Source organism: Oreochromis niloticus, linkage group LG4 (genome assembly GCF_001858045.2).
Source record: "Oreochromis niloticus isolate F11D_XX linkage group LG4, O_niloticus_UMD_NMBU, whole genome shotgun sequence".
Lineage (NCBI taxonomy): Eukaryota > Metazoa > Chordata > Actinopteri > Cichliformes > Cichlidae > Oreochromis > Oreochromis niloticus.
In genome coordinates this window covers 22,989,342-23,015,339 of record NC_031969.2, presented here as the reverse complement: position 1 = coordinate 23,015,339, position 25,998 = coordinate 22,989,342, and the positions used below count along the sequence as shown (strand labels likewise).

Genomic DNA, 25,998 nt, shown 5'->3' with positions numbered 1-25,998 from the left:
AAGGACATTTCAAATTGTCTTAGTGTATCTGTGCATCAACTCAGTGTTAGTGAATACCTCGTTCTCCGCTTCGATCAGGTCCTGGGCACTGGGGGCCATCACTCTGCTCTTCCTACTTGGCTTGACATGGGCCTTTGGCCTCCTCTTCATTAACGAGAATACAGTCATCATGGCCTACCTTTTCAGCACCTTCAATGCCTTCCAGGGCATGTTCATCTTTATCTTCCACTGTGCCCTGCAGAAGAAGGTAACAGTTCCAAACTAGATCTTAAAGGCACTTTATATAAATTGAATTAATTACGACTAAGCAGCTGAAATGTTGTGTAGATGAACAAATGGATGGATGCGCCAGTCTAATTGAAATTCAGTAGACGTGCTCAGAAATATTGGATTTTGTTTCATTTTGCTGTGGCTGTGCGATAAAAGGCTCTGTTGCTCCACATTCAGTTTAGCCTATAGAAACGAAAGTGTTTGTGTTTATGACTGACTCTCAAACCTGCCCACTGTGCCGGTGGTGTTATTTTCTTTACAGGTCCATAAGGAGTACAGTAAATGTCTGCGTCACTCCTATTGCTGCAGCCGCACCTCTACCAACAGCTCCCACGGTTCGTTGAAGAACTCGGGCCTCCGTGCCAACAACCGCTACTACAGTGGCAGCCAAGCTCGCCATGCAGCAGCCCACAGACAGGTGCAGGCAGCACAGACCCACACATAAACACTCGCAAACATATCATCAGTGGAAAACACCGCTGAGTTTTAAAATGGTGTTTTTCTAAGAACAAATGATGAGTAAAAACAGCTTGTGCAGCAACACGATTGTTTTAGTGGAACAAAATGAAAAATGTTATCGTTTTTTGTTTTTTTTTTAAACAAAAAAATGATGTAAAAACAAAGCAAATCTGTTCAAAATTAGGCATGGTTTCTCACTCTGCAGCTACATTTTCTCCCTGTTTAAAAGGTCTCTTATGTAAGATTATGAAGTACAAAATGAGTATCTGCTGGGATTTGATTGCTCATCAATACCAGTGACTCACTGATTACTAAATGCTCTTGAATTTAGTTATTTAACTTACTTGTCAGCCCACAGCCTAAGCCAAAGGTGCAAAAGCAACATTTAAATACATTTTTTTATCAGTGCACACACGGAGCACATTTAAAGTGCGTTACATTATGATTTATGACGTGCAAATGATGCCCACTAATCATTCGGCTTACTCTTATTTCTACTGTGAAAACTGAATCTTTATTTTATTTATTTTTTTAAATGTTTGGCAGTTTTTCTAACCATTACTGAAAGCCGTGTGCTTGGGAGGCTTGATGACTCAGTCATAAAGATATCCTTTGTAGTCCACATGGTGTATATATAGACACAGGCATCATACACGTCATCGGAAAATACTGTAGATGCTGGCATACGCGCAGCTGCATAGACACATACGCAAACAATGGCAATTATTGCTCACAATCGGCAAACAAGCTTTTTCAAAATGTAATAACACTTCCAAACAACAATTACATCGGCTACTACAGTCATGTCTTACAAATCTCAAGCTTGTTAGCCCCCGTCACGATAACATGACAAAGCTGTGTTTCTCTTTACTCGACGCCTCAGTCTCTTTGTCTGGCGTGTTTGCCTATTGTTCTTTGCAGATTAGAGCGAGCCCCACAGTTTTGATTACAGCTGCCCCACTGAGTTACAAAGTCTACCCGCCGTGTTTCTATATTTAACTTGTTGTGTGTTTACTGCCACTCACTGCACCATGCTTCCTCTTCCAGAGTCGGATCCGCAGGATGTGGAACGACACGGTTCGGAAGCAGACGGAATCTTCTTTCATGGCGGGAGATATCAACAGCACCCCGACACTCAACCGTGGTGAGACCTCCCTCTCTATATTTCTCCCTCCATTAAATTATACTCGCTGAAATTCTCAGACACACGTGACGCACATACAGATTTACAGCATTTAACAAAGAAAATTGAGGATGGGAGTAGCGTGGACAGAGCCGTTATTCTTGGGTGTTAAATATGAACATAAAATGATATACATGTTCATGTACTTAATGTGCTAAGATCAACTTTTAATGCTATTTGCCTTTTAGCTTTTCGGCAAGCTGGCAAAGAGCAGTCACCGGCAGCAACAGTTTAAACTGAATAACATAATGGTTAAAGGCTGGTTGGTGATGGTTTGCAGTGCAGTGGCAGCTGCTTGTCAGTAAAAGCACTTAGCAGCTGCAGACCTACAGTATATTAAGCTCAGCTGCTATATTTTGTGAATATGTGTTAAGTTTGTCTAAGTGAGTTCACGATCCTGCATGAATTTCTCAGATGAGCTAATTAAGCAGATTTATGTGTAATCAATTAAAAGGAAAAAAGAGGCGGTGAAGGCACTTGACTACAACAGATATCGTCCAGAATGATTTTTTGACTTTCCTTTGCCACGAGAAAAGGTTGTGAAGACATTCCCAGGAAATTATTCCCACTAAACAACCAAGAGACATTTTTTAATTTTCTTTTTCCTCATTTTACTTTGTAAATTAGACAAAATCACAAATCACCAGCTGTGTGATGTTTTTTTTTTGACATATGTGCTCCCACTTTTTGTGTTGCATTGCCAAATCTTGTATATTTGTGCTATATTGTCCTTTTAAAGATATATATTTACCACAAAATAAAAAAAGAAATACACAGAAATCTTGATATCTCTGTCCCAGTTTTCAACTCTTTTAGCTATTCCATGAGATCGTTTTCATCCAGACACACATCAGTGATGCATGCAGTCCCCTCCGAACTCCACGCAGCACACGAAGAGGGCAAGATCAAATATTTAGGACCTGAAGAAGTTAAAAAAAAAAGAAGCATGCATGGAGTCGCTGATTGTCTCAGCGTAAGCAACTGGTGGCGTCACTGCCGCAGCAATCAGTGACACTGAGACGATCAAGGTTGGCTCAGGTTCAAGATTGGTTTGGGGAGGGGGGTGGTGTGTTGATCATGACACAGAGGCAGTCGCTAAATCAGCCGTCACTCTCTATGCTAATTTCATCCATTTTGTTTTTAATGAACTGATTAGCGTGTGAGCGAACAGGGGGTAATTATTCTAATTGAGGAGAGTGACAGGAGCAAGGCAGGGGGTGAGGAAGAGGTGTGCTGCGAGTGAGCTGGATGGATGAAAGGTGGATGTGTGTGTGTGTGTGTTTGGTGGGTCGCTTTCTGGGTCTTTTCTTCACGACAGAGCAATCACCAGGCCTGGAAGAGACACACACTATGTGGATCACTCTATGGTGCTCTGTCAGAGACAAACAACTGTGCTGTGAAACCTTTATTTTCTTTGCTTCTCTGAAAAGTTTGGCAGAAAGCGGAAGACAAAAGGGAGCACGGGAGACGAAAAGAGAGATGTAGAATAAGACGCTATCATGGAGGAGTAATTAAAAAGGCAGAATCTGGAGGAGAGATGCTGCGTTGTTATCACTGGCATCTCAGATCTCTTTGATTTCCCCACTTCACTTCTCTATGAACCGCAATCTCTTCCTGACAATAGTAATCGGTCCCGGAAAAAAAAGGCCTGCAGTATATGCGCATACACACACGGAGCCTCCGATGATTTGCCTTGCCCTACTTTTTCTCCACACTTAAAGCGGGTTTCTTTAATTTTCTACAGGATATTCCTGTGTGGTGCACACAGACAGCTAATCCCAACTAATTTGGTGGTGTTTGGACCAAAAAAAAACTGGCACAAGGAGCTGAGAAAATGTGGTTGAACACAGCAAAGCAAGCCAGGGAATGAAGAGAGAGGGGTTTGTGTGGCATGCCAGAAAGATGGACAGAGGAAGTGTAAGAGGAGTGGAAATGACAAATAAATAGCTGTGTGTGAGTGCATATTTTACTTTTCTAGAATTCCCTGCTCCCTTTCTGTGTGATGAACGGGTTGCAGGAGACCTGAAGGTTGCACTTTGCCTTGGACGACTCTCCGTCATGCTGTCCTATTTTTAATTTCATGGCATTTCTGTTCGAGTTGCCTCAGGCCGGAGCCATACATGGGCTTTATACAACATTCTCAGTGTGCCATTTCTTTGAATTATATTTGTCTTGTAGTGGCATTCACGTTTCACTGTGAAATTAACTGTTTCAATGGCTGCACCCTTAGACTACATAATGGCATGCATTACTAGTCTCTCCCATCTGACTGCATTGTCAGATGGAAAAAATGAATAGCAACGCTCTAAACAGTACCTTTCCCCTGCAATTGTATTTTTACTCAAAGGTTACAATCAGCAGGCATGAACACGGTGGAGAACACTGTGAAATGCATTACTCCATAAAGCACTGGCATAACAAAAATAGCCCCATCTAAATAAACAGTAAATATTTTGGTGATTCCAGATGTTATTAGAGTCTGGAAATGTGCATTTCAGAATGTCACACCTATTGTGTGCCATGTATCTGTGCTTACTTTGCATACGTTTGGGGCAAATTTATGATTATTTTTATGATGATGTTTGTACTTTAAATGTTTGTGTCTTGCAGCAACCATGGGGAACCACCTTCTGACAAACCCAGTGTTACAGACTCGCTCTGGTACCTCTCCTTACAACACTCTGCTGGCTGAAAGCTTCACCCCGCCCTCACCTGGTGTCTTCAACTCTACTGGTTAGCTCCTCGTGAACACTTCAGTCTGTGTGCGCAGTCTTGTCACTGTATGTGTGTGCGTAGAGTATGTGCTCAGCTTGCTGTCCTTCTGTCTGTTACTCTGTCAGCAGTTTGGCATGGTATATACATCCAGTGTGTGTGCGTGCATGTGCGTGTGTCTCTGTATTTTTTGGTTTTTTTTATCCAGACTATGTAGCTGTCAGACAGATTCACTAGGCTGAGCAGAACAGAGCCAAACAGTGCCTACAGCCTAACCAGCCATCTGGTCAGATCTTGAATCTTCATGAGAACAGCCACAAATTGATTAGAAGTTTAGCTACAGCTGTGACTGCCAGAAATCTTTAGGATGGTTTTCGCTTTCCAGTCAGAAAAAGTCGGCTTAAAGCATGCTGGCTGCTGAAGGCGAACAGACAGCTCTGTGAAAGTGAACAGTCCATCTGGATGTAGGTTGTTCAGGTATCTGTGTATTTACGTCCTTGCTTCTGTCTCAGAGTGGGACTCAGCCTAATAGCTGTGTTATTGCATTGCGGTGTTCTAGCCCGGCTCTTTGAATGCCAGTAGCTGCAGAATAAGACATGTCTTGTTAATTGCTCCACTATAGTACCAATATTCACTTGGTAACTGAGAAGTATTACTGTGTGTAGCTGTTTCCTGCGCACCCGCAGAGTATCAGCCTAAGTGTCTGAGGACTGAAATTTAAGGCGGCGTTTCTGTTAAATATTTTAAAGCCTCTCTGCACAATACGTCAAGCCTGATGGCCACAGGCCTGGCAGCCAAGTCATTTTTAGAAGAGAGTGGTAGAGGAGAGGGAGAGCACGTCATTAGAATGTCTAATTACCCACACCACCATCGAAGAAGAACGTTGATTAAAGTCGTACTACACATTAAATTTTAAAAATGAACACGCTTCTCACTTTTTGGTGTGACTTTTGCTTTGCTGAGATAGTGATTTGGTATGTGGGGGGGGGGGGGGGGGGGGGGGGGGGGGAGGAGGAAAAAAAGCACAATTTCTTTGGTGTGTGGAAACGAGTTCATAAAATAAACATTACTGCTACTGTACAAGCTTTTGTATGAATTATGTATGTATCCAGGTATCACTGACAATACTAAATAAATATCCAGAATATTTTTCTTGAACTTAGATGTACGGTAAATGTTGGAGGAAGGTGTCAAAAAAACTGGACTAAGTCTGCATAAATCAGAGGTAATGTGACCGCAGATGTGTTTGGGTCTTTGGCAAGAGTTGGTTGGTGTTGAGAGCGGGAGAGAAAGGGAGAGGGGGAAGGGATGGATTAACAAGAATGCTTTTTTGTGCCATCTATGTTTCCCTTTTAGAAATGTTTTAAAAACAAGTCCGTTGCATCAGTAAAAAACACTTAATACTGCCTTTTATTTTATTCACCCCACATGACTTTCTCTGCAATGCACAGGAACCTTTCGTGACCCAAGTAAGTATAATGAACATTTTTCTTCCCTCGCTAGAATTTGATGCGCAATGAAAAATAATAACAATGATCATAATAATAATAATACAAAACCCCTTTGTCCTTTTGTTTGGATCCAGAGACTGCATTATCTAAGCCCCGTGACCCGTGTGGAATGGAAACCCTGCCCTTGAACGGTAACTTCAACAACAGCTACTCCCTGCGTGGTGGCCCAGCAGGTGGAGGTGGGGGCAGCTGTGACTTCCTAAGTGGTGGGAGTGGAGAAACTCCCCCACCCATCTTTAATCCCCGCAGCTCAGAAGCTCTGGGAGGCGGAGGCGTCAGAAGAAACCTCTCTGATGCTGCGGCCTTCGAGAAAATGATCATCTCCGAGCTTGTGCACAACAACTTGAGAGGTGGTGTTGGAGGAGGAAGTGGAGGAGGTGGAGGTGAAGTAGGGGACAGAGTGTATGGCAGCCTGGCCAGAGGACATCCTCACGGTGGAGTTGGTCGGGGAACAGCAGCTGGGCCAGACCAATCTGCGAGTATGGACGAAGAGGAGGACTTTATGAGAGAGGGGCGGCAGCGTACGCCACAGGATGTAGAGCTGCTGTATAAAGCTCTGGAGGAGCCCCTGCTGTTACAGCGTGCCCAGTCAGTCCTTTACCAGAGCGATCCAGAGGAGTCGGAGAGCTACACGGCCGACCTCACAGAGAGCCTGGGCCACAGTGGCCAAAGTGCTGGGGGGCAGGGAGGCAACAGAGCGCCTGATTCTCCTGCCCATGACTCCCTGTACACCAGCATTACCAACCTGCGAGACTCACCCTACCCTGACAGCAGTCCTGAGCCCCTGGAGGTGGTGCCCCGCTCAGCTCAGCCCCCGGAGGAGCTGTACTACAGCTCCGGGAGGCCTGCCCTGGGCTCTCGTGGGGCCCCAATGCAGACCTTCTACCAAGCCCCACCCCGGAGACCAAGTGGGGAGGGACACCAGGCCCAAGAGCCTGTCCACAATGAGGGTGATGGACAGATGCAGCTGGTCACCAGCCTGTGACTGGAGGTTAAAGAGGAAGTTGGGGACTAATGTGATGGCCAGAGCCTCCTCCTAGCCCATCTCTCTCTCGGGTCTCTCCACTTTCTGCTTGTTTGGTTGCCTTTCTTTGTCTTGACTTTTATTTAACTAACATATGAGCAAACAAATTGACTTTCTGGGTGATACATGGCTGACTCTGCAGATGCAGGCTTTATCTTCAACCCTCCCCAGTCTTATGGAGATGAGGGATGGGTGTTTTTCCACAGAGTGTTCATCGGCTCTGTCTAACCCCAGTCGTCCCCAGTTCTTCTGGTACCCTAAGGCCAAGTCCAGCACTCTGAATGTACCAACCCACCCCCTTTACCTTTTGGATTTTTCAAAACTTTAGAAACTTTGTTAAAGCTTTTTTCTTTTTAAATGTAATTTCTCTTCAAGCCTGCCTCCGGAGATGGCGATATCATTTTATATTTTATCTCATTTCCCTTTCTTACCATCCATAGGTCTTTTTCAAGTCATCATTTGATAGGAGTAGTTAGCTGTGGAGACAGGGAATATAGTACACTATTATAATCTAAAATATGTCACACAGAAAGCTCTTCATTGTTGCCAAAAATATCTTTTATTGAGCCAGAACAGAAACTAGAACATTCACAAGGCAAACTCACGCACACATATATACTTTCACCCATCTACAAGTGCTCATTACTGAACATCAAAAGTAAAAACAGTACCCCGTCTAAGTAAAAGGGAGCAAGAGCTTTTGTTCCAAGCAGGCAGGGGGAGCTGATTTAGGGTAACTGCCTTCATTTTTGCGTGCTGTGAATTGACAGCTCTGTACAGCGGCGGAGTAGAGGTGAAGACAGAGACTGAGGAGGCACTGCACCACCCCTCCAGAACAGGAGAGCCTGCACCCTTAAGACTGGCCAATCCTCTCCACTGTTCTCTTCGGTCGTTTGCTTTAGGCATTTTGGAAAGTTAAATGACTGTCTTGCTGTTGTTTTGAACAGAGTATTCAATTTGTTCACTCGGTCTACATCCTCGAGGGGCTGCGAGTGCGGATTGGTATTGCCCCCCATCCCCTTGTACTTTGCTGTTAGAGCCTAGCCAGTTGAAGTGGACTGGATCCCTGTGCGGTGCTGTGACAAGCAAGACTGTAAATGTCACAATCGCACTGGCCGACCAATTGGTATGACCGTGTACATAGGAACAACACATGAATCTACTTTATTCCTACTATGTAAATAGAGACACCAGATGATCAAAAGCAACAAAAAGTAATAAATACTATGAGAAATGACTTCTTGTACTGCAACAAACTGACAAAAGAAAAAAAAATAAAATGTTTTGGAGTTTGTGACCTGAATGATACACTCTATCTCTCTCCCCCATTGCTTGATCTCTCACTCTCTCACCGTTCTGTGGCCCAGTAGTGTTTCACTTAGTGAAATTCCCTAGTGATCAAAAGGCAGCGGTAGAGAGAGAGATTAAGATGTGTAATAGGTTTTATTTATACAAATGAAAAATGGAACAAAAAAGGAAAATCCTGGCACAATTTTTATGTGATATAATCCATTACATGTTGTTAATGTTTGACCTTTGACATTCCCTGGGTGGAATTGGCAAAGGCAGCGGGAGTGGGAGGTGCGGGGCAAGCGAGATAGATGTTGTCAAATGTCATTCTGTGCCTCACAAAGCACGATAAAGCATTGTGGGTGAACGACAGCATCCATAAAGTGATTTGGTTTGTTCTTGTATTATTTGGAAGATATAACCAGATTACGTACTTTTAACAACATGGGGTTTTAGCATGTATGATAATGATTTGCTTTCAGAGAATATTGCATTTTGCTGTTTCTTAAAGGTAGTTTCAGCATTACTCCAGAACCTAATGTGACAACTCCTTATTTTCCTGTGTGCATGTGTGTAAGTGCGAATGTATCCGAGAGCCTGGGTGTGTGTGATAAGTGTCTGGTTTGTGAGCGCGTGCGTATGTGTGTGTGCGTACACATTTGAAAGGCTATTTTTGTGACTTGACTTGAATGCACATCAGAGAAGGAGGGATACTCATCTCAGAGAGCTGCCATTACTTTTCTGCCTCAAATGGAAGTTGCTCTTACCGCTGTGTTCAGGTACAAGGAGGACAGGAAAATTCAGACTGCCTCGAGAGACAAGAGGTAACACTATAGCATGAAAATGACAAGCAGGGTTGACCGATCGCGAGGAACACGTTTCCAATATGCCACCTTATGCAAGCAAAATGAGCTGTCTAGGGAGAGCCACTTGTGAGACTCCTTTCATCTGGCTGAAATCTATTTGACCTTTTAAAAAGAAGAGTTTGCTTTCTTTTACCCTTTATTTAAAAGTATTTGTTATGGTTTATTTATCAGATTATATATCTATGGAATATTTATTTACATTGATTTATTCATGGCACTCTTTAACTATTGCCTCCCAAACCTGCAGTTACAAAAGAGTGTGATGTGTGGATACGACGTGAGCAGAAAATAGATGCATCCACTGCAGTGTGACATTTGGCTAGGGCCTGAGTGTCCCACTTCTAAGAGAACCCAAAGGACAGCTTTTTAGCTAAGGCTCCTGGGGCTGAAAGCGAGCGAGAGAGGGGGTTAAAGACAGATAAGGGAAGGGGATTACAAGGATTTGCCGCCGTTTTTCCTTGCTATTCTGATCATTTGTGTAAGTAACATTGTATGGGCCACAGATCGTGATGAGGCTCAAAGGAAAAGGTTGCGGTATCATCACTTGAGCCATAGGGGAAATATGTGCAATACTGGTCTGATGATACATGCGTCACTTGGATTTGTAGCTTCAGAGCTGTCGGTTTACAAACGAAGAGACAATATGGACATGTGTTCGTCTCTGCTGCAGCGCGGGACTTGTGGCTAAATTAGCGGTGGGGGCTCGGTATCATAGTAGCACTCACTGGTCAACTGAGGACAACTTGAATGTATTTTAACAAGCAAGACTGAAGATAAAACAATTCACTCCAGGGTGGAAGTGTTAATGGGAATCTCAAGATGGCCATCATTATCCTTATCCTCTTTGTTCTCAACACCATCATCATTAACTCCATCCTGCTCTCATTGTATTTGATATAACTTGCTGATGCTGATCTCCAGTGTTCAGCTGGGACTCGCCCCAGGGAGAAACGCTGTTTAGACAGACACTCCCTTTGCGAAGAGGAATGTGCGTCACCTTGGGCCCGCTTCTCTCTCTTTTTTCTTTTTTTTTCCCAGCACCTCCCAGCGCCCTCCCCCCAAAACTCATCCACATTTTAATATCAATCTCAGTGGACTCCATTAGTGCAGCACTTCTTTGAGAGTGTTAATTTGTTTTGTCAAAAGCTTTGTTTATCCCAGATTAATATCTCAATAAACAGTGGAGGGCTGCACTGCTGTAAATGATGGTGATTATACAGGAGAAGGTTCGCGGCCCACGCTGTCGGACGGAGGCTCTCACGATGGGAGTTTCTTCACCATTCAAAGCCCTTCAAACCTCTGATTACAATAATAACACAGTGGGTACTAATTTATTGTTGTGAACTCACTCTCGCTCACCTCCATTCTCTTGTTTTCTGTCTAGATTTGCAAACCTTCCATGCCAGTGGCAGGCCTGACGTGTGAGCTTTAGTGGTTATGTGGGAAGTTGTTTAAAAGGTTGGATGCCCAACCTTTGACACAGTGCTGTTTCACCCCTGCAGCTTGTGCCATTGTTCAGTCTATCATTAGACAGTGGTCCCAGCAGGACTTCAGTCTGTTCACTCACAGTTGACCCATTCACACACAGACATTTTTGTGCGGACCATATCACACCAGGAGGGCGGTACAGAAGCGGCAGGACAGCGGTGTGTGAATTCAACAGCGCCAGAGGAGCAGAGGGTCATTATGTCTGCAAAGACTGGCCCGTGAGGAGGACTGAGGAGGGACCGCATCAGCAGAGATGTCACAGATGTCACAAATATATAGCCATAGGCGGTGACGGCTGGTGAGAGGGGTTTGCAGTGAGGCTGTGCAGGAGCGTATCTGGAGATAAGGAGATGGATGTGCTACTTTGTTTCAGATTGCTTTCTGACGGTGGTTTGCAGACCAGAAGTTATTACTTTATGGTTTAAATTGATCAAGCTGGCATGTCAGATCTCAAGTTCATTCATAAAACAAATCTGCCTGTGAAGGAAAGAAAGATGATGTGATTGTTTGATCTAATGGATGCTTCCTTTAAAAAAAAAATGTGAAAATGAAACCACTGCCGCATCAGCCAATTAAAGCACGATTTTTACAGTGCCTGCAAATGCACCATGATTTTCCTAAAGAGATTTTTAAAGAGCAAATATAAACAAATCATAAAGTAGTACTATTTTGTTATTGATTTCTTCTTCTCCACATGACTCCTTTAGAGTAGTTACTAAGACTCTTTAGAGGTATTGGATACACACAATAATGAACTTTTGCTCTTTAACTTTTGTGTTGAGTATGTGTCTGTGGAGCTGTGCCAGCATTTCAGGAAAGTTCTGATCTTTAATACACAGCGTGGTACCAGCAACACCCGGGGCTCCCGGACAACAAGGGTTTCTCCAAACGATTAAACATGTTGAGATTATAGGGTTCAAGATTAAAATAATTGACACAGCTGGAGCAGGCTGAATCTGTCTTTTTCTTTCTTGCTTGAGGTTTGGGGGGAGTCGAACAGTTCCTACATGCACCTGTTCATGGCTGTAGTAATCTCAATCCATGATCATCCATGGGACAGGCCAAAAAATTCAGCCCCATATGGTGTCTGTCATCAGATGTATAATATCTGGCTTCAGTGGTTATGGATGGGATATCCTGATGATCGTCTGAGAGCTGTATTAATAAGCTCAGTACAATGGAACTTGGTCAGTATTACACATACCTGAAATGCTTAACATTAAGGAGGTAAATCATTGGGTGCTAGTGGTTTTTACATAGCGAGCTATATGGCAGAGTGAGCACTGACATTGTGCCATGTGGGGTTCTACATATAGCACCATATCTAGAGCTTTCTGTGATTTTTCTATGAAATGGATAATTTAATATGTACTGCTGAGACATTTGTAAACTGAGGTAAATATAACACTTTGGTTTTCTTTTAGGAATCATGTTCATTTGTCTTATTTGATTTTTGTTTTCTCACACTCATTGCTTTGATAGCTGTTTGGGCCAAAGGGGATGATTTTCTGTGAGTGTTTCCATCATTGCAGGTCAAAGCGACCTTGTATCAGCACATATTAATAAAAAAAACTATTGAAAATATACACTGTTCATGCTTGAAGGTTTCTCTGGGAATGTCTTGAAGGGGCCGTACTGTGGTGCACACGTGTGTGTGTGTATGTGGTTGTGCGCTGATGCACAGCATAATTGCTTCTGTACTTGTGTATGTGCCAGCGTGCTAAAAGGGGTAACCAGCAGAGAGAAATTGTTATTAATCTTCTGCTTTTCTATATGCATATAAACTTTAATATACGGTTCAAACTGAAAATGAAAAGATGTCTTTAAGCACTAATACAGTGGCTATGTTTTATTCATGGGCTATCTTGCAGGTTGCAACAATATTGTGCTGTTCATTTGAGAACCAGAGGAAGCAGGGGATTGAAGCCAGGCAACCCAGCCCCTTCCTGAGTCAGCTCCCCTTTGAACCACACAGTATGCGCACACCATTTGACCTGGTGGCTGGCATGATGGTTTTGTCAAATGCTGCTGTGTCCAAAGCATATTTGTGAATGATCAAAGACATGCAGAAAGAAGCAAGCTGTCAGTTTAAGAGGCAAAACTCAGACTCCTGGTGTTTGGACAGCTGCTAATAAAGGTCCTGAGGACTGATCCTATATTTGTCTGCAGAGAGCAAGGCTTTGTTGCACTACAGTAACCCTGAGTGAGTATTACCAGACTCCAGTGGTGCTTTAAACCATTTCATACATATGTGTATGTACATGCAGACCAGTGGGCATACTTGCTCTGCTAGAGCCGGCTTTACAAAGCATCAGTCAAGGTTAATTAATCATACAGTGTGGTGTGATCCCTGATGTAATCATTTAATAACTGCAGTGTGAGTATAGATTACTGACTTTTGAATGCAACACCGTTTGCTGGCAGCAGTCTAGTAAGCCACAGCAGCACACAACATTAGACAGCCTTTAGCACACTCCAGAGTCAACTACACATTGTGATCAGCTACATCTGTCAGGTATGACACACTTAAGTGTCTGGGTTATTGCAGCCCATTTACTGCAGCTTCTCTTAAGCCCACTTATCCCCAATGTGTGATCAGTGTTCAGCTCCTACTGAGCTTTGTTTCCTGACTGGTCGTAATCCTTTTCACAGTGAAGACTCATTGGTGACTAATATCGAATTATTATGTGCATCCATCCATAATTATAACATATCTGCAACTTTACCTTGGCTGTTACCTTTTTTTCTTACATCATACTGTATGTCGTACATGTATGATGACCCACCCCCAACCAGTCCACCCATCTGCCCAGCCCCTACCTCGCTCCTGTCCTTTCAGTGAAACTCCCTGAGAGGGGGACGCTCTAAAGCCTTGACCATTCAATCACCCTCTTTTCACCGTTGCTACAGTAACACTTTCACACACTAACATATCAAACACGAGCAACAAAGCCTCTAACCCCAGCCACATTCACTTCCTGGCACTCAGTCTGTCTGAAAGGTAAAAAGAGGCTTTTTCAAGGTCATTGCACATTTAGAGAAGCTTAAAATAGAGTCCGATATTGACAAAACAAGACTCACAGCAGCTGTCAGCAGATCCCGGGAGATAGAGAAAAGAGATGTATTAAGTTCAGTCTGAACTGCTCTGTGTTCATGCGTTAGTGTAATTACTACCATACATCAAGCCACAGGGACAACCAGTTGTTTAAGTGCTGTAACATACAGTATATAACACTTAAATTATCAAGTGAAGTGCAGTGCGCTTAATATCCCTGTAGTGGTTCATTACAAATCAGAGCACTATATTAGAAAACAGTGTTCAATCCAAAAAACCCACAATGACTGCACTGCCACAGCACCGTGACGAAGGCTTGATCTATTGAAGAGCATTTTTAGCTCCACCCACAGTTACGGATCATAGAAAGGTCATACGTCTAAATATATTTTGATGGTGATGGAAGTTAGAGCAATCTGAAATACACAAGCATTAACTGTGTTGCCATTACTCAACAAAAGTAATATAACTTGTAAATTGCTACTGTTACCCCAGTGTCACAGGACTTGTGACTATTTACTGCCCCCTTGTGGTTTAATGCTGAAAAGTGTTGCTTTGAATAGGAAACCAGGAAAAAATAACTCAATGAAACAGTCAAATCCAAGTTAGAATTTATTTCAAACTTGAAGGACAAGAAATAATGTTTTTACATGAATGTTAAGGCTATTATCACACTTAAACTAAACTATGCAAAAATGATAATAGTTTTTCCAAAAAAAGGGAAGAAACTTATAATTTCTGATTAAAATCTGCAGGGAATTAACTAATGCAAAATAAGCTATTATTCAGAATTTGGGAATAGATACTGCGACAGAACATGCAATGATAGTAGAGGAAAGGAAAGCTAACTAATATAAACTCAAAAAAAGAATATATAGAGAAAAAGACAGAGAGCAGGCTATGTATTATGATAATTATCATAATAAAGCCACTAATTATAATTATTTATAATATAATACTTATATAATACCGTTATATATCATATTATTACTTATTTATTATATAGATAATGTTAACATAGTGTTGTCCCACTGTTGTATATGTGGTATGTTTGCTAGCATCTTGGTCCACCCATCCTTTGGTCAAGTCAAGCTGTTAAAATAACAAGTAAGAAATCTTCCACTGTGCAGTATTTTAAATTAATCTACTGTCTTCCATTTTATTCATCAAGCCATAATGCAATTGTTACTTTACTTTTATCCGTTTGTGCCAGTTACTGCAATTATCTGGCAAATAATTATTGCTCGTCAGAAAGGAGAGACCCTAATCAATATTATCTGATGGGCTGTATTGAATTATTGCCTAAATTTGTTTATGCAAATGAAAAAAGATATGCACATTAAATACTTTTAAATGTGATGTAATCACATAACACAGTGATATATATATGTGTATATATATATATATATATATATATATATATATATTATATATATATATTTTATTTTTTTTCCAATTTATTTATATTAGTTATTTTTAACTAGTATTCGGCTAAAAATATATTGCAAATTTGTACTTTGCAAAAAATATTGTAGGTTGAAAGTAATCATTTAAGCAAAATGCTGGACTTGATCCCAAAGGTGATGCAAGCAAACATACATATAGTGTGACGTCTTATAATAATTATTATTAAAATAATATATGCATCATTATTATTATTATTATTATTATTATCATTATTACTACTACTACTATTATTATCATCATTATTATTAATATCATTGCTGTTGTTGCTATTGGTTACTTCCTGTTGCTACTTCTTGTACTTCTTGTGACTCCACGTCAGTGTTCTGCAACAAAAAAAGAAGAGAAAAAAAAACATCTTTTAAGAAAAACAAAACAAAAAGAGGATATAATAAAAAAAAGCACAAAGGAATCTTCCTCCTCACCAGTACAGCTGAGCACCTGCTGACTCGGTTTCGGTCAAAGCCAGCCTTGTTCGCCAATGGTCCAGCTTCACCTGTCTTGTCAAAACTGGCAGTGTTGGAGACAGAAAGAGAAGGAATAAAGACGTGAACCTCTTCCCAGTTACAGCACAGCTCACTTTCTGAGCGGGTGTCAGACAAGCTCTGATGTTCTGACTGGCCTTTTGACATTTGGGATGTGTAGGCAGAGACCTGTTAGTAAAGTTAGTCCCGAGAGTGGAACATATAGCAGCAATAGGCCAAATTAAACAAGGTATGAAGGAGACTGGAAATTGGAAAATGCGAGAGCGCAGTGGCAGCGCAAGCAAGCAAGTCTCACCGTTTACTGGTTAGCAGTGGTTGTCCTTCAGTCTCATCATGTTCTGCACGATTATCAGCAGCACCTCCAGTCTCCAGTTCGCTGAAGATGAAGAAGCATTCACAGCCATTATCAAACGGGCGTGATAAACCCTCAGGGTAAGCTACTCAATTCTCTATAAAGTGGTGTATGTGTACGCATAAATGTTGCAAAACTGTCTGTTTTTTCATCTTTATTGCCGTTGGTTACATCGTTTTATAAACGCATGATGGCATGCAGTTTAAATGTATGCTGGTTATTATTTTTGTATGTTACTAGCACCTTTGATCATCATAACATGCAAACAGCCTGAACTGAAGCTATTACAATCTCTTAAGATCTAAAACAAGAGACAAAAATGTGTTCTGCTTTGATTTAAATCATCACAGACTTACCTAATGTTTTGTCCTTTGTTGCTATTCACCCCTCCTGGTTCTTTCCCCAAGTTCCTGAAGGAGATAGGGGTTATGTAATAGTACACACTGAAGGGAAAAATAAAAATAAGATAGAAACTTGCACCCAACCAGAGACAAAAGTGTACCTGTTCATAGAGCGGTGATGAGAGATTCTGCTATTATTGTGGGTACTGATGTCTCCACTGCAAAACAAATAATAGATAAGGAGGCCACAAGAAAAAACAACACTTACTTGACATAAACCTCAAGAACAAAATAGGCTCTAGGCACAATACAAAAAAACCAAAAAAAAACAATTCTCATTCTCACTTTTTAGTTTGCTGAATTCTCTCGGTGCTCAAGTTGCGGTCCACGCTGGGGGATTGAGGAGTATTGACATCAGCCTCAGTCTCAGTGCTATGCAGACAAAGGTAGCTTTTAGCACATTAGAGTCTAGACTTCACATTGTTATAAGAAAGCACAGACACAGACAGTGTCTGGACTGAAAGAGGATTAAAAAGAAGGTTATAGTGGATAATGTTTTATTGCTAAAGTGACAGGCTAACCTTTGAACAACTACACGTTCAAGTGCAGTGCCTTGCTCATTATCTATACCCTGTCCAGGGGGAGCTCTGTAGAAGAGAAGGATGGCAAAGAATAAATAACAAAGTTTCAAAGAACAATAAAAATACAAAACAAAAGCAATAATTAGAGCCTGATAGAAATTCATTGTCACCAAGCTGTGGTAAAACTTCACTTCCTTCATCGGGTCTTAAAAGAAGCATTTTCTAAATTAACACCGGTGACATCAATGGGCATCCAGTTTAAATGAGTTTATTTAACATTAAGTGTTAAATAAAGTACAATGATTATTGTCAATGATGTGGCCCTATTTAACTTTTAATATTCATTCATTTTTATAAGTTAAGTTGGACGCACTGAAGGGGATTTGACTGCCTGTAACATAAACACACATAAATACATTCACATACTTTCTGGTAAGCAGGTAAGCGGAAACATGCAGTATGTTAAAAGTAAGACTGACCTAGTTTCTTGTCCCTCTCCTGTCTTCTGGAGGCAAGTCAGTAGGTACATTATAAACCCAGAAACACTGGCTTCACTGTTCTGCTGCCTGAACAAAAAGTAGAAGCATAAAAAAGTTATTAATCTTTGCAAAACATTATATAAGTTAATCTGTAACATGGCATTAATAATTTGTTTTTTCAGGCCATAGAACTCACTCCAGATGTGCTTTCCAGTTGCGGAGAAGAAGAAGAAGACCAATCCCAATTATGATTAAGATTGCGATTATCCCTAGAATGACTGGCAAAATGTAAACAGTATTAACACAAAGCACTTCAGTTATAATTCATTCTCATCCAGTTATAGTACTAACAACAGCTATGCAATAAAGCAATAAAATGAACACACGGGATCCACTCACAGATGATGGTCGGCAACGCCTGTGAATCGTTGGGATCAGTCTTAATTGGAGCTGTGACATCAGCTTAAGAAAAGGAGATGATTGATTTTGTGCAGTATTTTATGTAAACATGAGGCATATTTTTTAAAAATTTTGAAAAAATGTATTAATGTATTCTAGTATAAAAATAGGTTGCCTTACCGATAGTTTTGAAATAGATGCAGTTTTCTTTGACAAAAGGCTTTCCCTAAAAAGAAACAGAGGAATGAGTTAACATTTTAGATTTACCCCTAAACAGGACTTCCTCTGATTTATTTCATACAAGTACCTTCATCAATCCATATGGAACTATGCTTTGAATTATGATGTCTCGGCACTTCACTGTCGTGACTGAGTTGTTGTCCATGTGCACAACTTCAGATGAGAATTTAAAGGAGGGTGGATTCTCCAGTTGAGCATGGCCAATACTTGTCTGTTGGGAAAAGAAAAAGAAAAAAAAAGTCAAAGGTGGAAAGTAACAAAGTACAAATACTTTGTAACAAAGTACAAAATACTTATTACTTATATTATACTGTTACAATTTTCAAGTATACTTTGTGTATTAATTTTTCTGACACCTTTTTACTTTTACTCGTTACATTTTAACGCAAACATCTGTACTGTCCACTCCAAACATTTTCAAAACAGGCTTGTTACTTTACGTTTAACACATTTGAGGGAAATTTTTGTTCCCCAGCACTGCACACCCACAATCATTAAACCAGTCTGATGGGAAAAAGACAATCATATTGGTGTATCTATCACACAGGGATTTGAGGAATAAATATATGCAATTTATGCATCATTTATAAATCTACTGGACCTTAAATTAGAAATTATTATGAGTTGTGATTCTTTTCTCCTCACTGCGCCACTACAAGTGATCTTAGGGTTCCCCCATCTCCCGAATCCCACTGTAATCCCTGACTATAGTCATTGTTCTGTTTATGTATGGAGGCAAAAGAAAAAGAAAAAAAGTTTGCATTCACATGTACTAATATTTATTTATTTATTATTCAAAGACCTGCGTTTTATTTTCTTACTATGAGTACACTTTACACTTATATTACGTATTTAACACAGATCTGTGTATTTCTACAAAACCAAATAATATCTGTACCTTTGCCCCCTCTGATGAAAGTTTCGCTGCCTTTGTACATAAAGTAGTGGTTTACACATTCACTTCGCAAGCTTATCAATATATGGTTAATATTTGTGAAAGGGAGAAGCCTAAAGTGCTTTCACTTAAAGTCTGAAAGAGGCCAACCTACCCCGTTGTCGTAGACATAAATCTTACTTCCGTCGGGATGTGATCCATGTTTGAACGTGAATCCAGCGAGGGTTTTAATGTCGGCACAAGAAGCATTTATCTGATCACATGCTGCGAGACAGTAATTAGGGAACCGTAAAGTTAATTGTATTTTAAAGTTAAGCAAGAAGAAAATGAAAAGCAAACGGAAACATTAAGTAAAGAACCAGGAAACGATGACGCAGATGTTGCGAGAAGAAAAAAAGAGTGAAAATAAGATATTGGTTATAAAGAAATACGTATTTACAATGCTGCATCACTTACCTAATGATTTCCCGGTGAAGAATATAATTGGGAAAATCAAGCAGCTTCTAGTAAGCATTTTTCCAAGACAACCGAACCTAAAGCAGGAAGTTCGTACAAGGAAATTTGAAAGCTCAAAATCGAAATTTAACCAAGGACAACTATTTTTCGAGTTAATCGCTGGCGGTGCCTTAAAATACACACAAAAATTTATAAAGGCCAGCCCAGGCTTTTCGCATATTAGACACGTACCTTCAAAAAATCTTCTCGATCGCTTTGTGTAAAAAAAGGAAGTTCTAATCGACCCGTCGTCCACTTTTACACTTCGAACAACACTGTAGGCCAACTTTAAAGTACAAGTTGTCATCAAGTGCGAGATTTACCAAGAGTATTCTCTGTCTCCACTGCAGGCCACTGACATCAAGACAAGGAAGCTCCTTCTCTGAGATTGCATGCAAAGCGGAAGTGTCAGAACGTCAGAACCATTATCCAGGATGAAACAACAAAGATCTGTGAGTGTATCAGGAAGATGGCCACAACTGATCATGCGTTTAGTGAATACCTCAAACAGCAGAACCCTGAAAAATAAGAGGAACAGGAAGAGGAACCATCATGGGTGGACAGGCCCCTGAATTGCATCACCATTCGAGAAATCCTACGAATGGCACGAGAAAGCTGAACTGAAAGACAGCACAGAGACGCCAATCATGGCAGCAGAGGAACAACCTCTACAGGTCGTAATGATATATGTAGCCAGACCAGAGATAGCAACATCAGGAAGAAGGAACACAAGAAGCTAGAGAAATAGCAAGAGATGAGAGAGAACTAGACTTTGTGGAACATGAAAGCAACAGTGACCCCCAAATAAGCAAGTGCTCACGGTCATGGTATTGAGATTTCAAAAAAAACAAAAACAAAAACCGAGGGGGATTTGTGTTTGTAAATATGTGTAAAGTCAAATAACTTATAGTTCAGCTAAAGGTGTTAAAGCATTTTTTTATGTACGTATGGTTATTTTTGAAACTTTTTAGCTCTTACTAACCTAAAGTATCTGTAGTACCTGAGTCATTATTCATTGGTGAAAGTGGTAGCATTCAGTAAATAGAAGGACATAATACCCCAGCTTGAAATTTGGTCTCTTTGGGACTTTGTGTTATTTTTATTTTGAGAGAGAATGTGAACCATATTGGAGCTTCTTCCAGCCCAGAGGTGACCTGAAACCCTGGGCTGAAAAACAAAAAAAAATCAAAACAAAACAAAAACAGACCAACAAGGCAAATTGCATTACTTGGTGGAAAGGTTGTGTGTGGTTAAAAAAAGAACCTAATAATTTATGTTGCAGATCACTTTCTTTGAAACTGTGAAATATAAAATCTCAGTGGAAGATGCACTCTCTGAGTGCCCTTCTCATTTGTAGTTTTGCACACTAAACACAAGGGGAGGCCCTAGCCATGTGGGTCAGACACACTGAACAGCCTGTCGTGAAGTGAAATGAAATCACCACAGAGGGTTATTTTCATTATAAACAAAGCTGAAAAACATAAGACATCAAACATAAGTGCTTACGTGTTGTAAGTCAGTATGAGTTCTGTATTTTAGCAGGATGCTGTTACCATACAAACAGATACATTTGAAAAATTTGTGGCTAAAGTTATCCTAGTGTAATCTTTGGAAATAATTAGTGGATGGAGTCCTCCCAACATATTGGAACCATGAGACAACAGAAGCCTCAAAAAGGCCCCTGTCATTTCACTTTCATGCAAACACACAGAGACACGGTGCAAAGATAAAGCAGAGGCCGCCATGGTGCAGCATGCTTCATTTGCACTGCATCTTCTCTGGTCCACCGAGAAAACACAGACTATATTCTGTGTCACTCGATACGGGCCCCTCTCTCTTTCTCTCCCTTCAGCTCTGTCATCTTCTTCCATCTCCTAACCTCTCTTTCACCCTGCTCTGTTTATTACACGGCAATAATTCACCAGCATATTCTAGCAAATTTCAAAAACACTGTGGAGTTTTCACCTTAAACATAATTATGACATTGGCTTCAGTGTAGAAAAATCTAAAGTGACAGTGAAGATGAAGAAATTTACTTATTAGCCAGTTTGGCGTAACTAACTAGCTTAACTCTGCATCACTCTTCATCACCTCTTGACTACATCCTTAATGAATAAAGATGACAGCATTATAGCAGGCATGAATGAAAGAGTAAATGAACTTGGCTCAGCTCCCTTTGGGGGGAAATGTGTAGAAGCGAACTCATCCAATCATCTGATCCATTTCCCGTAAATATCAAGTGACAGTGGGAGGGGTTGGATATTCTGCTGTCCCTCTCTATATCCATGGAGCTCTGCATAAACACAGCAGAGCAGAGATGACGCAGGACAGCCTGCAAACGCACACAAAGCTACAAACATGGCCATATGACATGGGTTTGCTCTTACAAACATCATGCATCTACGTCTGTCGTCTCACTGAAAAGATTCCAGACAGTTAAAAATGGGATTTTTACTGTGAATCAGTGATTAAAGTACTGCTGCTTGAGTCATCTGACTACCCGTCTGAACTTTTCCCTTCTTGCTCTGTTCATAAAAGCCGTGATGAGAGATAAACAGCTTTCATCTTGCTGCATAAACTAAATACCATCTCTTCTGTTAAGGGCAGTTCTGTTTTGCTTCTCTTTAGCAGACTGTTTTCAAGCGCAAAAGAAAAGGTGAAAATCAGCCTAATTAAAATGTAGTTTATTATTCTAGACCTCGGGTTAAAACAAAATCTGAGCACACTATGGGGTGTGTGAATTGTGGAGTCAAAGCTGAGGCAAAGCGACATCCCAAGAATCCTGAGTAGGTCTGAAACAATAGCGCTGGCTGCTCAGTACCCCACTTGTGTTTGCATAGCTCCACAACGGTTTTAAAATCCCCCCACGGTAAACCGAAACAGTATATACTATATAGACTAAGAGTAGCTGCTTTTAAGGAAACAGCATCATGTTCGCAATCTTACTAGTTATATTAGCCAAGCATAGTTCAAGATCACAGACATCTACATGGCATTTTCCATTGGGTTTAAAAGGGAAAGCACAGAGTCAGCAGGGGTGTATTCACATAAAATGGTAAAAAGTATAATGTCTTATTCTCAGTGCAAGACCAAAGGAGAGCAAAGTTTGGAGAACTAGCATGTTGCGCTGGGATTGCTGCAAAACTTTAGTCTGTCCATTTGGCTCAGTGTGAAGCCTGAACCCCCCCACTGGGACAGGTTTGATATCACAGAAGGAAATCTGCACACCGCCAGCACCAAACACCTCAACATCAACACATACTCCCTGACAGAGAAATATGTGCACAAATATGACATCCATCTCGTTATTTACAGTGTAGTTATGTATCACTGTGCTCTGTAATACACAAGCATGCAATGAGGTTTCATAATGGCACTTCAAAAACCAACAAATGAACAATTATTTAGAGTAAATTTGCAAATCTAAACAAATATTCTTCACGTGTGAAGGGAATGAAGCTGTCACTGGAATATATGACTACGCTTAATCACACGGCCTCACGCAACGTTCTGCACACCCAAACCCACCTTCTACAATGTGCGCATATTAAAGCCCCTTCCACAGTCAGCCAAAACCACAACTCCCCTTCGCAGAGTTTGGTAAGATCGGGCACAGCAACCTGATCCTACTGAGAAAGTCTTATAAAAGGAAGCAAATAAAATGATCCAATAAAAAGCACCTCTCCTCCACACTGCCAAACCTCATCTGGCAGATGTTTGCTAACATGCAAATCTCAGCCTGAGGGCCTATCAGTATTCTAATACAAAAGCTTAGTGGGCCTGCGTTAGGCTATGCCACACGAAACAGTCACAGCACAGCATGCCATGATGCACAGCAGCTTTTGTTCACATGGTGCTGAAGCACATGTTGCGCAACTTGGACAGGCTTTATAACTGCAATATGTTTTCCAGCCAAATCTCCTGAGAGGGATCGCTGTCAGAAAACAGACCTCTGTTTGAGGCATGGCCTCCAGTTGAAGTTGTTCAACTCCTGCTTTTCTCTGTGTACTTCTCTCCCCTCCTTACTCAGTGTATTCTTCTCCACTTTCCCTCTCACTCCACTCACTCGATCTAGTGTCGACTCTTTGCTCTCCTTCTCCCCTGTGTTTCTTTTTTCTGCGCTCTTCATTTCCCCCCCTTGTGATTCGCTGCTGGGGTAACTCAGGATTCTTAGTATTTGGCTGGGCAAACCCAGGGCAAGCGTGTCTTGTTACAGCAATCGAGGCTTTCTGATAAAGCTGTGCATTGTGAAGGATAATCCCTCAGAAACAATCAGGATTTTTATATCCTGCCCTCTGTTGTTCCTGTAGCCTGTCTCTCTCACACACACACAACTTCACACACAGCATTCATACATGCACATAGTACAACACATTTCACAAACACTGCCATTTGTTCTGAGACACACACGCACAAGCACATTTACAAGCACTGGCATGCACTGCACATTAAGTGGACTCCTGAGAAAGTATGCAAGAAATTCACATCAAATTACCCATTGGGTTAATTTTGTTTAGAAGCTGCTCTCTGTACTGTTTCCTGTGATTCACAACAGTATCGAGCCTTTCTTGCACACACTGTGAATGGAGTTTCTGGGGTCAGGGATTTGTAAACAGGGGGCTGCTGGTTTGCTTTAAAATGTCAGTTAAGTCAGTATGTCTATCAGTGTCATGTTTGGTTAGGCCAGCTCTTGTGTAGCTGTTCACACTTGGCTGATCCTTATTGTTAAATAAGCAAAGCCTTGTGTTTGGCTGTGCTGCGGATCAGCGAGGCACTCACCTGAAAAACTGGAGAGAGAATGGAGAGTAGTACAGCGGAGCACTACATAGAAGGCACATTTTAAAACATTTAAAGTTTCTCATTAAAACCAGTGTGCCACTTGGCCATTTTCACAGCAGTCACTTTGACACGTAGCAGCTTAAAAAGCCCACATTAACATTAACAATGGATACGTGCCATTTAGATGCCTTACTTCCAGGGCTCTGGTACCTTACCGGGAGATTCAGATTGAGTGGTGCTGCCATTTGTGTTATTAGTTCACCTTTGAATTTTCTCCTCTACATGTCAAATATTTATGGTGGGAAAAAAACCAGTTTTCACTCTTAAGTTTTACAGTGTTTGAGTAGCACTCAGTTCAGTGATGTCCATGAAAGCAGGTGATTCACACCTTCAACAAGTTAATTGTAACCACATTACATTTTTAACATTTTTCAACGTGCCACTTCTAGCTAGCTGTTCAGTGTCTAGACAGGTAGGTGCCTCTGTGATTCCTGGCCTGGGATCGTCTGCCTGTCACTGCCATCAGTCCTCATTTTCCAGCAGGAGGTTTTTTCTCCTGGCTTTTCCACCGCTGTCATCGTCTGCCACCAAACCAAGGGGAAGGAGAAACATAATTATAGGACAGAGGCAAAGAGCAGAGTTGTAACTGTCAGACTGACACTGTTCGACAATTACATGAAATAACTGTAAACAATCCATCGTAAAAGTGCGTGTAGTCCATCTGTTGCCCGGTAGTGTTGGGCGGGAGGAGAGGAAAAAGCTTTTCTTTCAAGAGATGCTTGAGACACAAATTACAAAAGAAGATAAGACCATGCGACAGATATGATAATGAGTCACTGCTGTTGCTGAATATAATATCAGCTTCTTACTGTACTCTAATGAGTGTCCTCAATCTGCCAATTATACACAAGCTTTCCTTGGCAAGTGATGCTAGTGGATCAGTATTACACACACAAATTACTCACAAGCTCACCTCAGTCATAACTAGGAATTAGAAGAATATTGCCTGTGTGCTTGCTCATTAAACTAGTGGCACTAAGCTATCATCATACTTACATGCACATAAAATAGATGAAAGGATACTCACATACACACTGGGGCGTGAAGACAGAGAGGCCTACACTGTACTTAGCAGTTTCCTGAGCACCAGCGAGTGCCTTTCATTTGCTCCCTGAGGTACTGCAGAGCTGCGTGACCCCAGCACCTCAGGTTTTTAATTTTCACTCATACTGTCCACACTGCGCTGCTTCACAAATAGTGTAATTCTTTCTCTTTACTGTTTAATCCTGCACTGACACATAGTAATCCTCTCGTATGAGATAGTTTAACAATGTTCTTCACAGAAGCCATATAAAGTATAATAGAAGGTGTAGGGAGTCTATGACGGATTACGATAGCATGTGTAAGGCAAGGAGTGAGTCATGGTCTAAATGAGCTTTTAAAAACAAGCCAATGTGTGTATGTGTAAACAGACCGAACTCATACAGAGATATTATTGCATAAATGAAGGCACTGATGTTTCTTCACACCAAGTCATATCTCATCTGAGACCAGCTCCTTAGACCTGTAGCGGTGAGGTGTAACGTGCACCCAGTGTTATGTGATACACTTCATTTTGCTTAAGTGATAA

At 41.1% G+C, this 25,998-nt stretch overlaps 2 protein-coding genes across 7 annotated transcripts in view; one reads left to right on the top strand and one right to left on the bottom strand.

Moving 5' to 3' along the window:
* The window catches only part of adgrl1a (adhesion G protein-coupled receptor L1a), a 95,660-nt gene extending 83,273 nt beyond the window's left edge, over positions 1 to 12,387 (top strand). For 3 of the 4 annotated variants that reach the window (XM_005468689.4, XM_005468690.4, XM_025906624.1), the window contains 6 exons: positions 79 to 247; positions 533 to 688; positions 1,777 to 1,873; positions 4,523 to 4,645; positions 6,076 to 6,093; positions 6,210 to 12,387. In XM_005468689.4, the coding sequence (XP_005468746.1) occupies positions 79 to 247; positions 533 to 688; positions 1,777 to 1,873; positions 4,523 to 4,645; positions 6,076 to 6,093; positions 6,210 to 7,120 (1,474 nt within the window). In that variant the 3' untranslated portion in view covers positions 7,121 to 12,387. Of the gene's footprint in view, positions 1 to 78; positions 248 to 532; positions 689 to 1,776; positions 1,874 to 4,522; positions 4,646 to 6,075; positions 6,094 to 6,198 lie in introns of all 4 variants that reach the window. The other variant, XM_025906625.1, reaches the window with a different exon arrangement.
* Positions 12,388 to 15,570: 3,183 nt separating this feature from the next.
* LOC102079215 (uncharacterized) lies at positions 15,571 to 20,793 on the bottom strand. 3 transcript variants are annotated; one of them, XM_025906622.1, is made up of 15 exons: positions 20,092 to 20,793; positions 19,551 to 19,971; positions 19,249 to 19,358; positions 18,267 to 18,410; positions 18,140 to 18,185; positions 17,960 to 18,022; positions 17,757 to 17,838; positions 17,561 to 17,647; positions 17,082 to 17,147; positions 16,846 to 16,932; positions 16,662 to 16,718; positions 16,516 to 16,569; positions 16,103 to 16,183; positions 15,748 to 15,832; positions 15,571 to 15,648 (listed from the first exon to the last, which is right to left on the bottom strand). In XM_025906622.1, exons 2-15 carry the CDS (start codon positions 19,894 to 19,896, stop codon positions 15,592 to 15,594), a joined length of 1,365 nt encoding a protein of 454 aa, XP_025762407.1. In that variant the 5' UTR covers positions 19,897 to 19,971; positions 20,092 to 20,793; the 3' UTR covers positions 15,571 to 15,591. The 3 variants fall into 3 exon arrangements, with proteins under 3 accessions (XP_025762407.1, XP_005468745.1, XP_005468744.1); XM_005468688.4 differs by having other exon boundaries at positions 19,551 to 19,627; positions 19,782 to 20,786; XM_005468687.4 differs by having other exon boundaries at positions 19,551 to 20,793.
* Between the last annotated feature and the right edge of the window lie 5,205 nt (positions 20,794 to 25,998).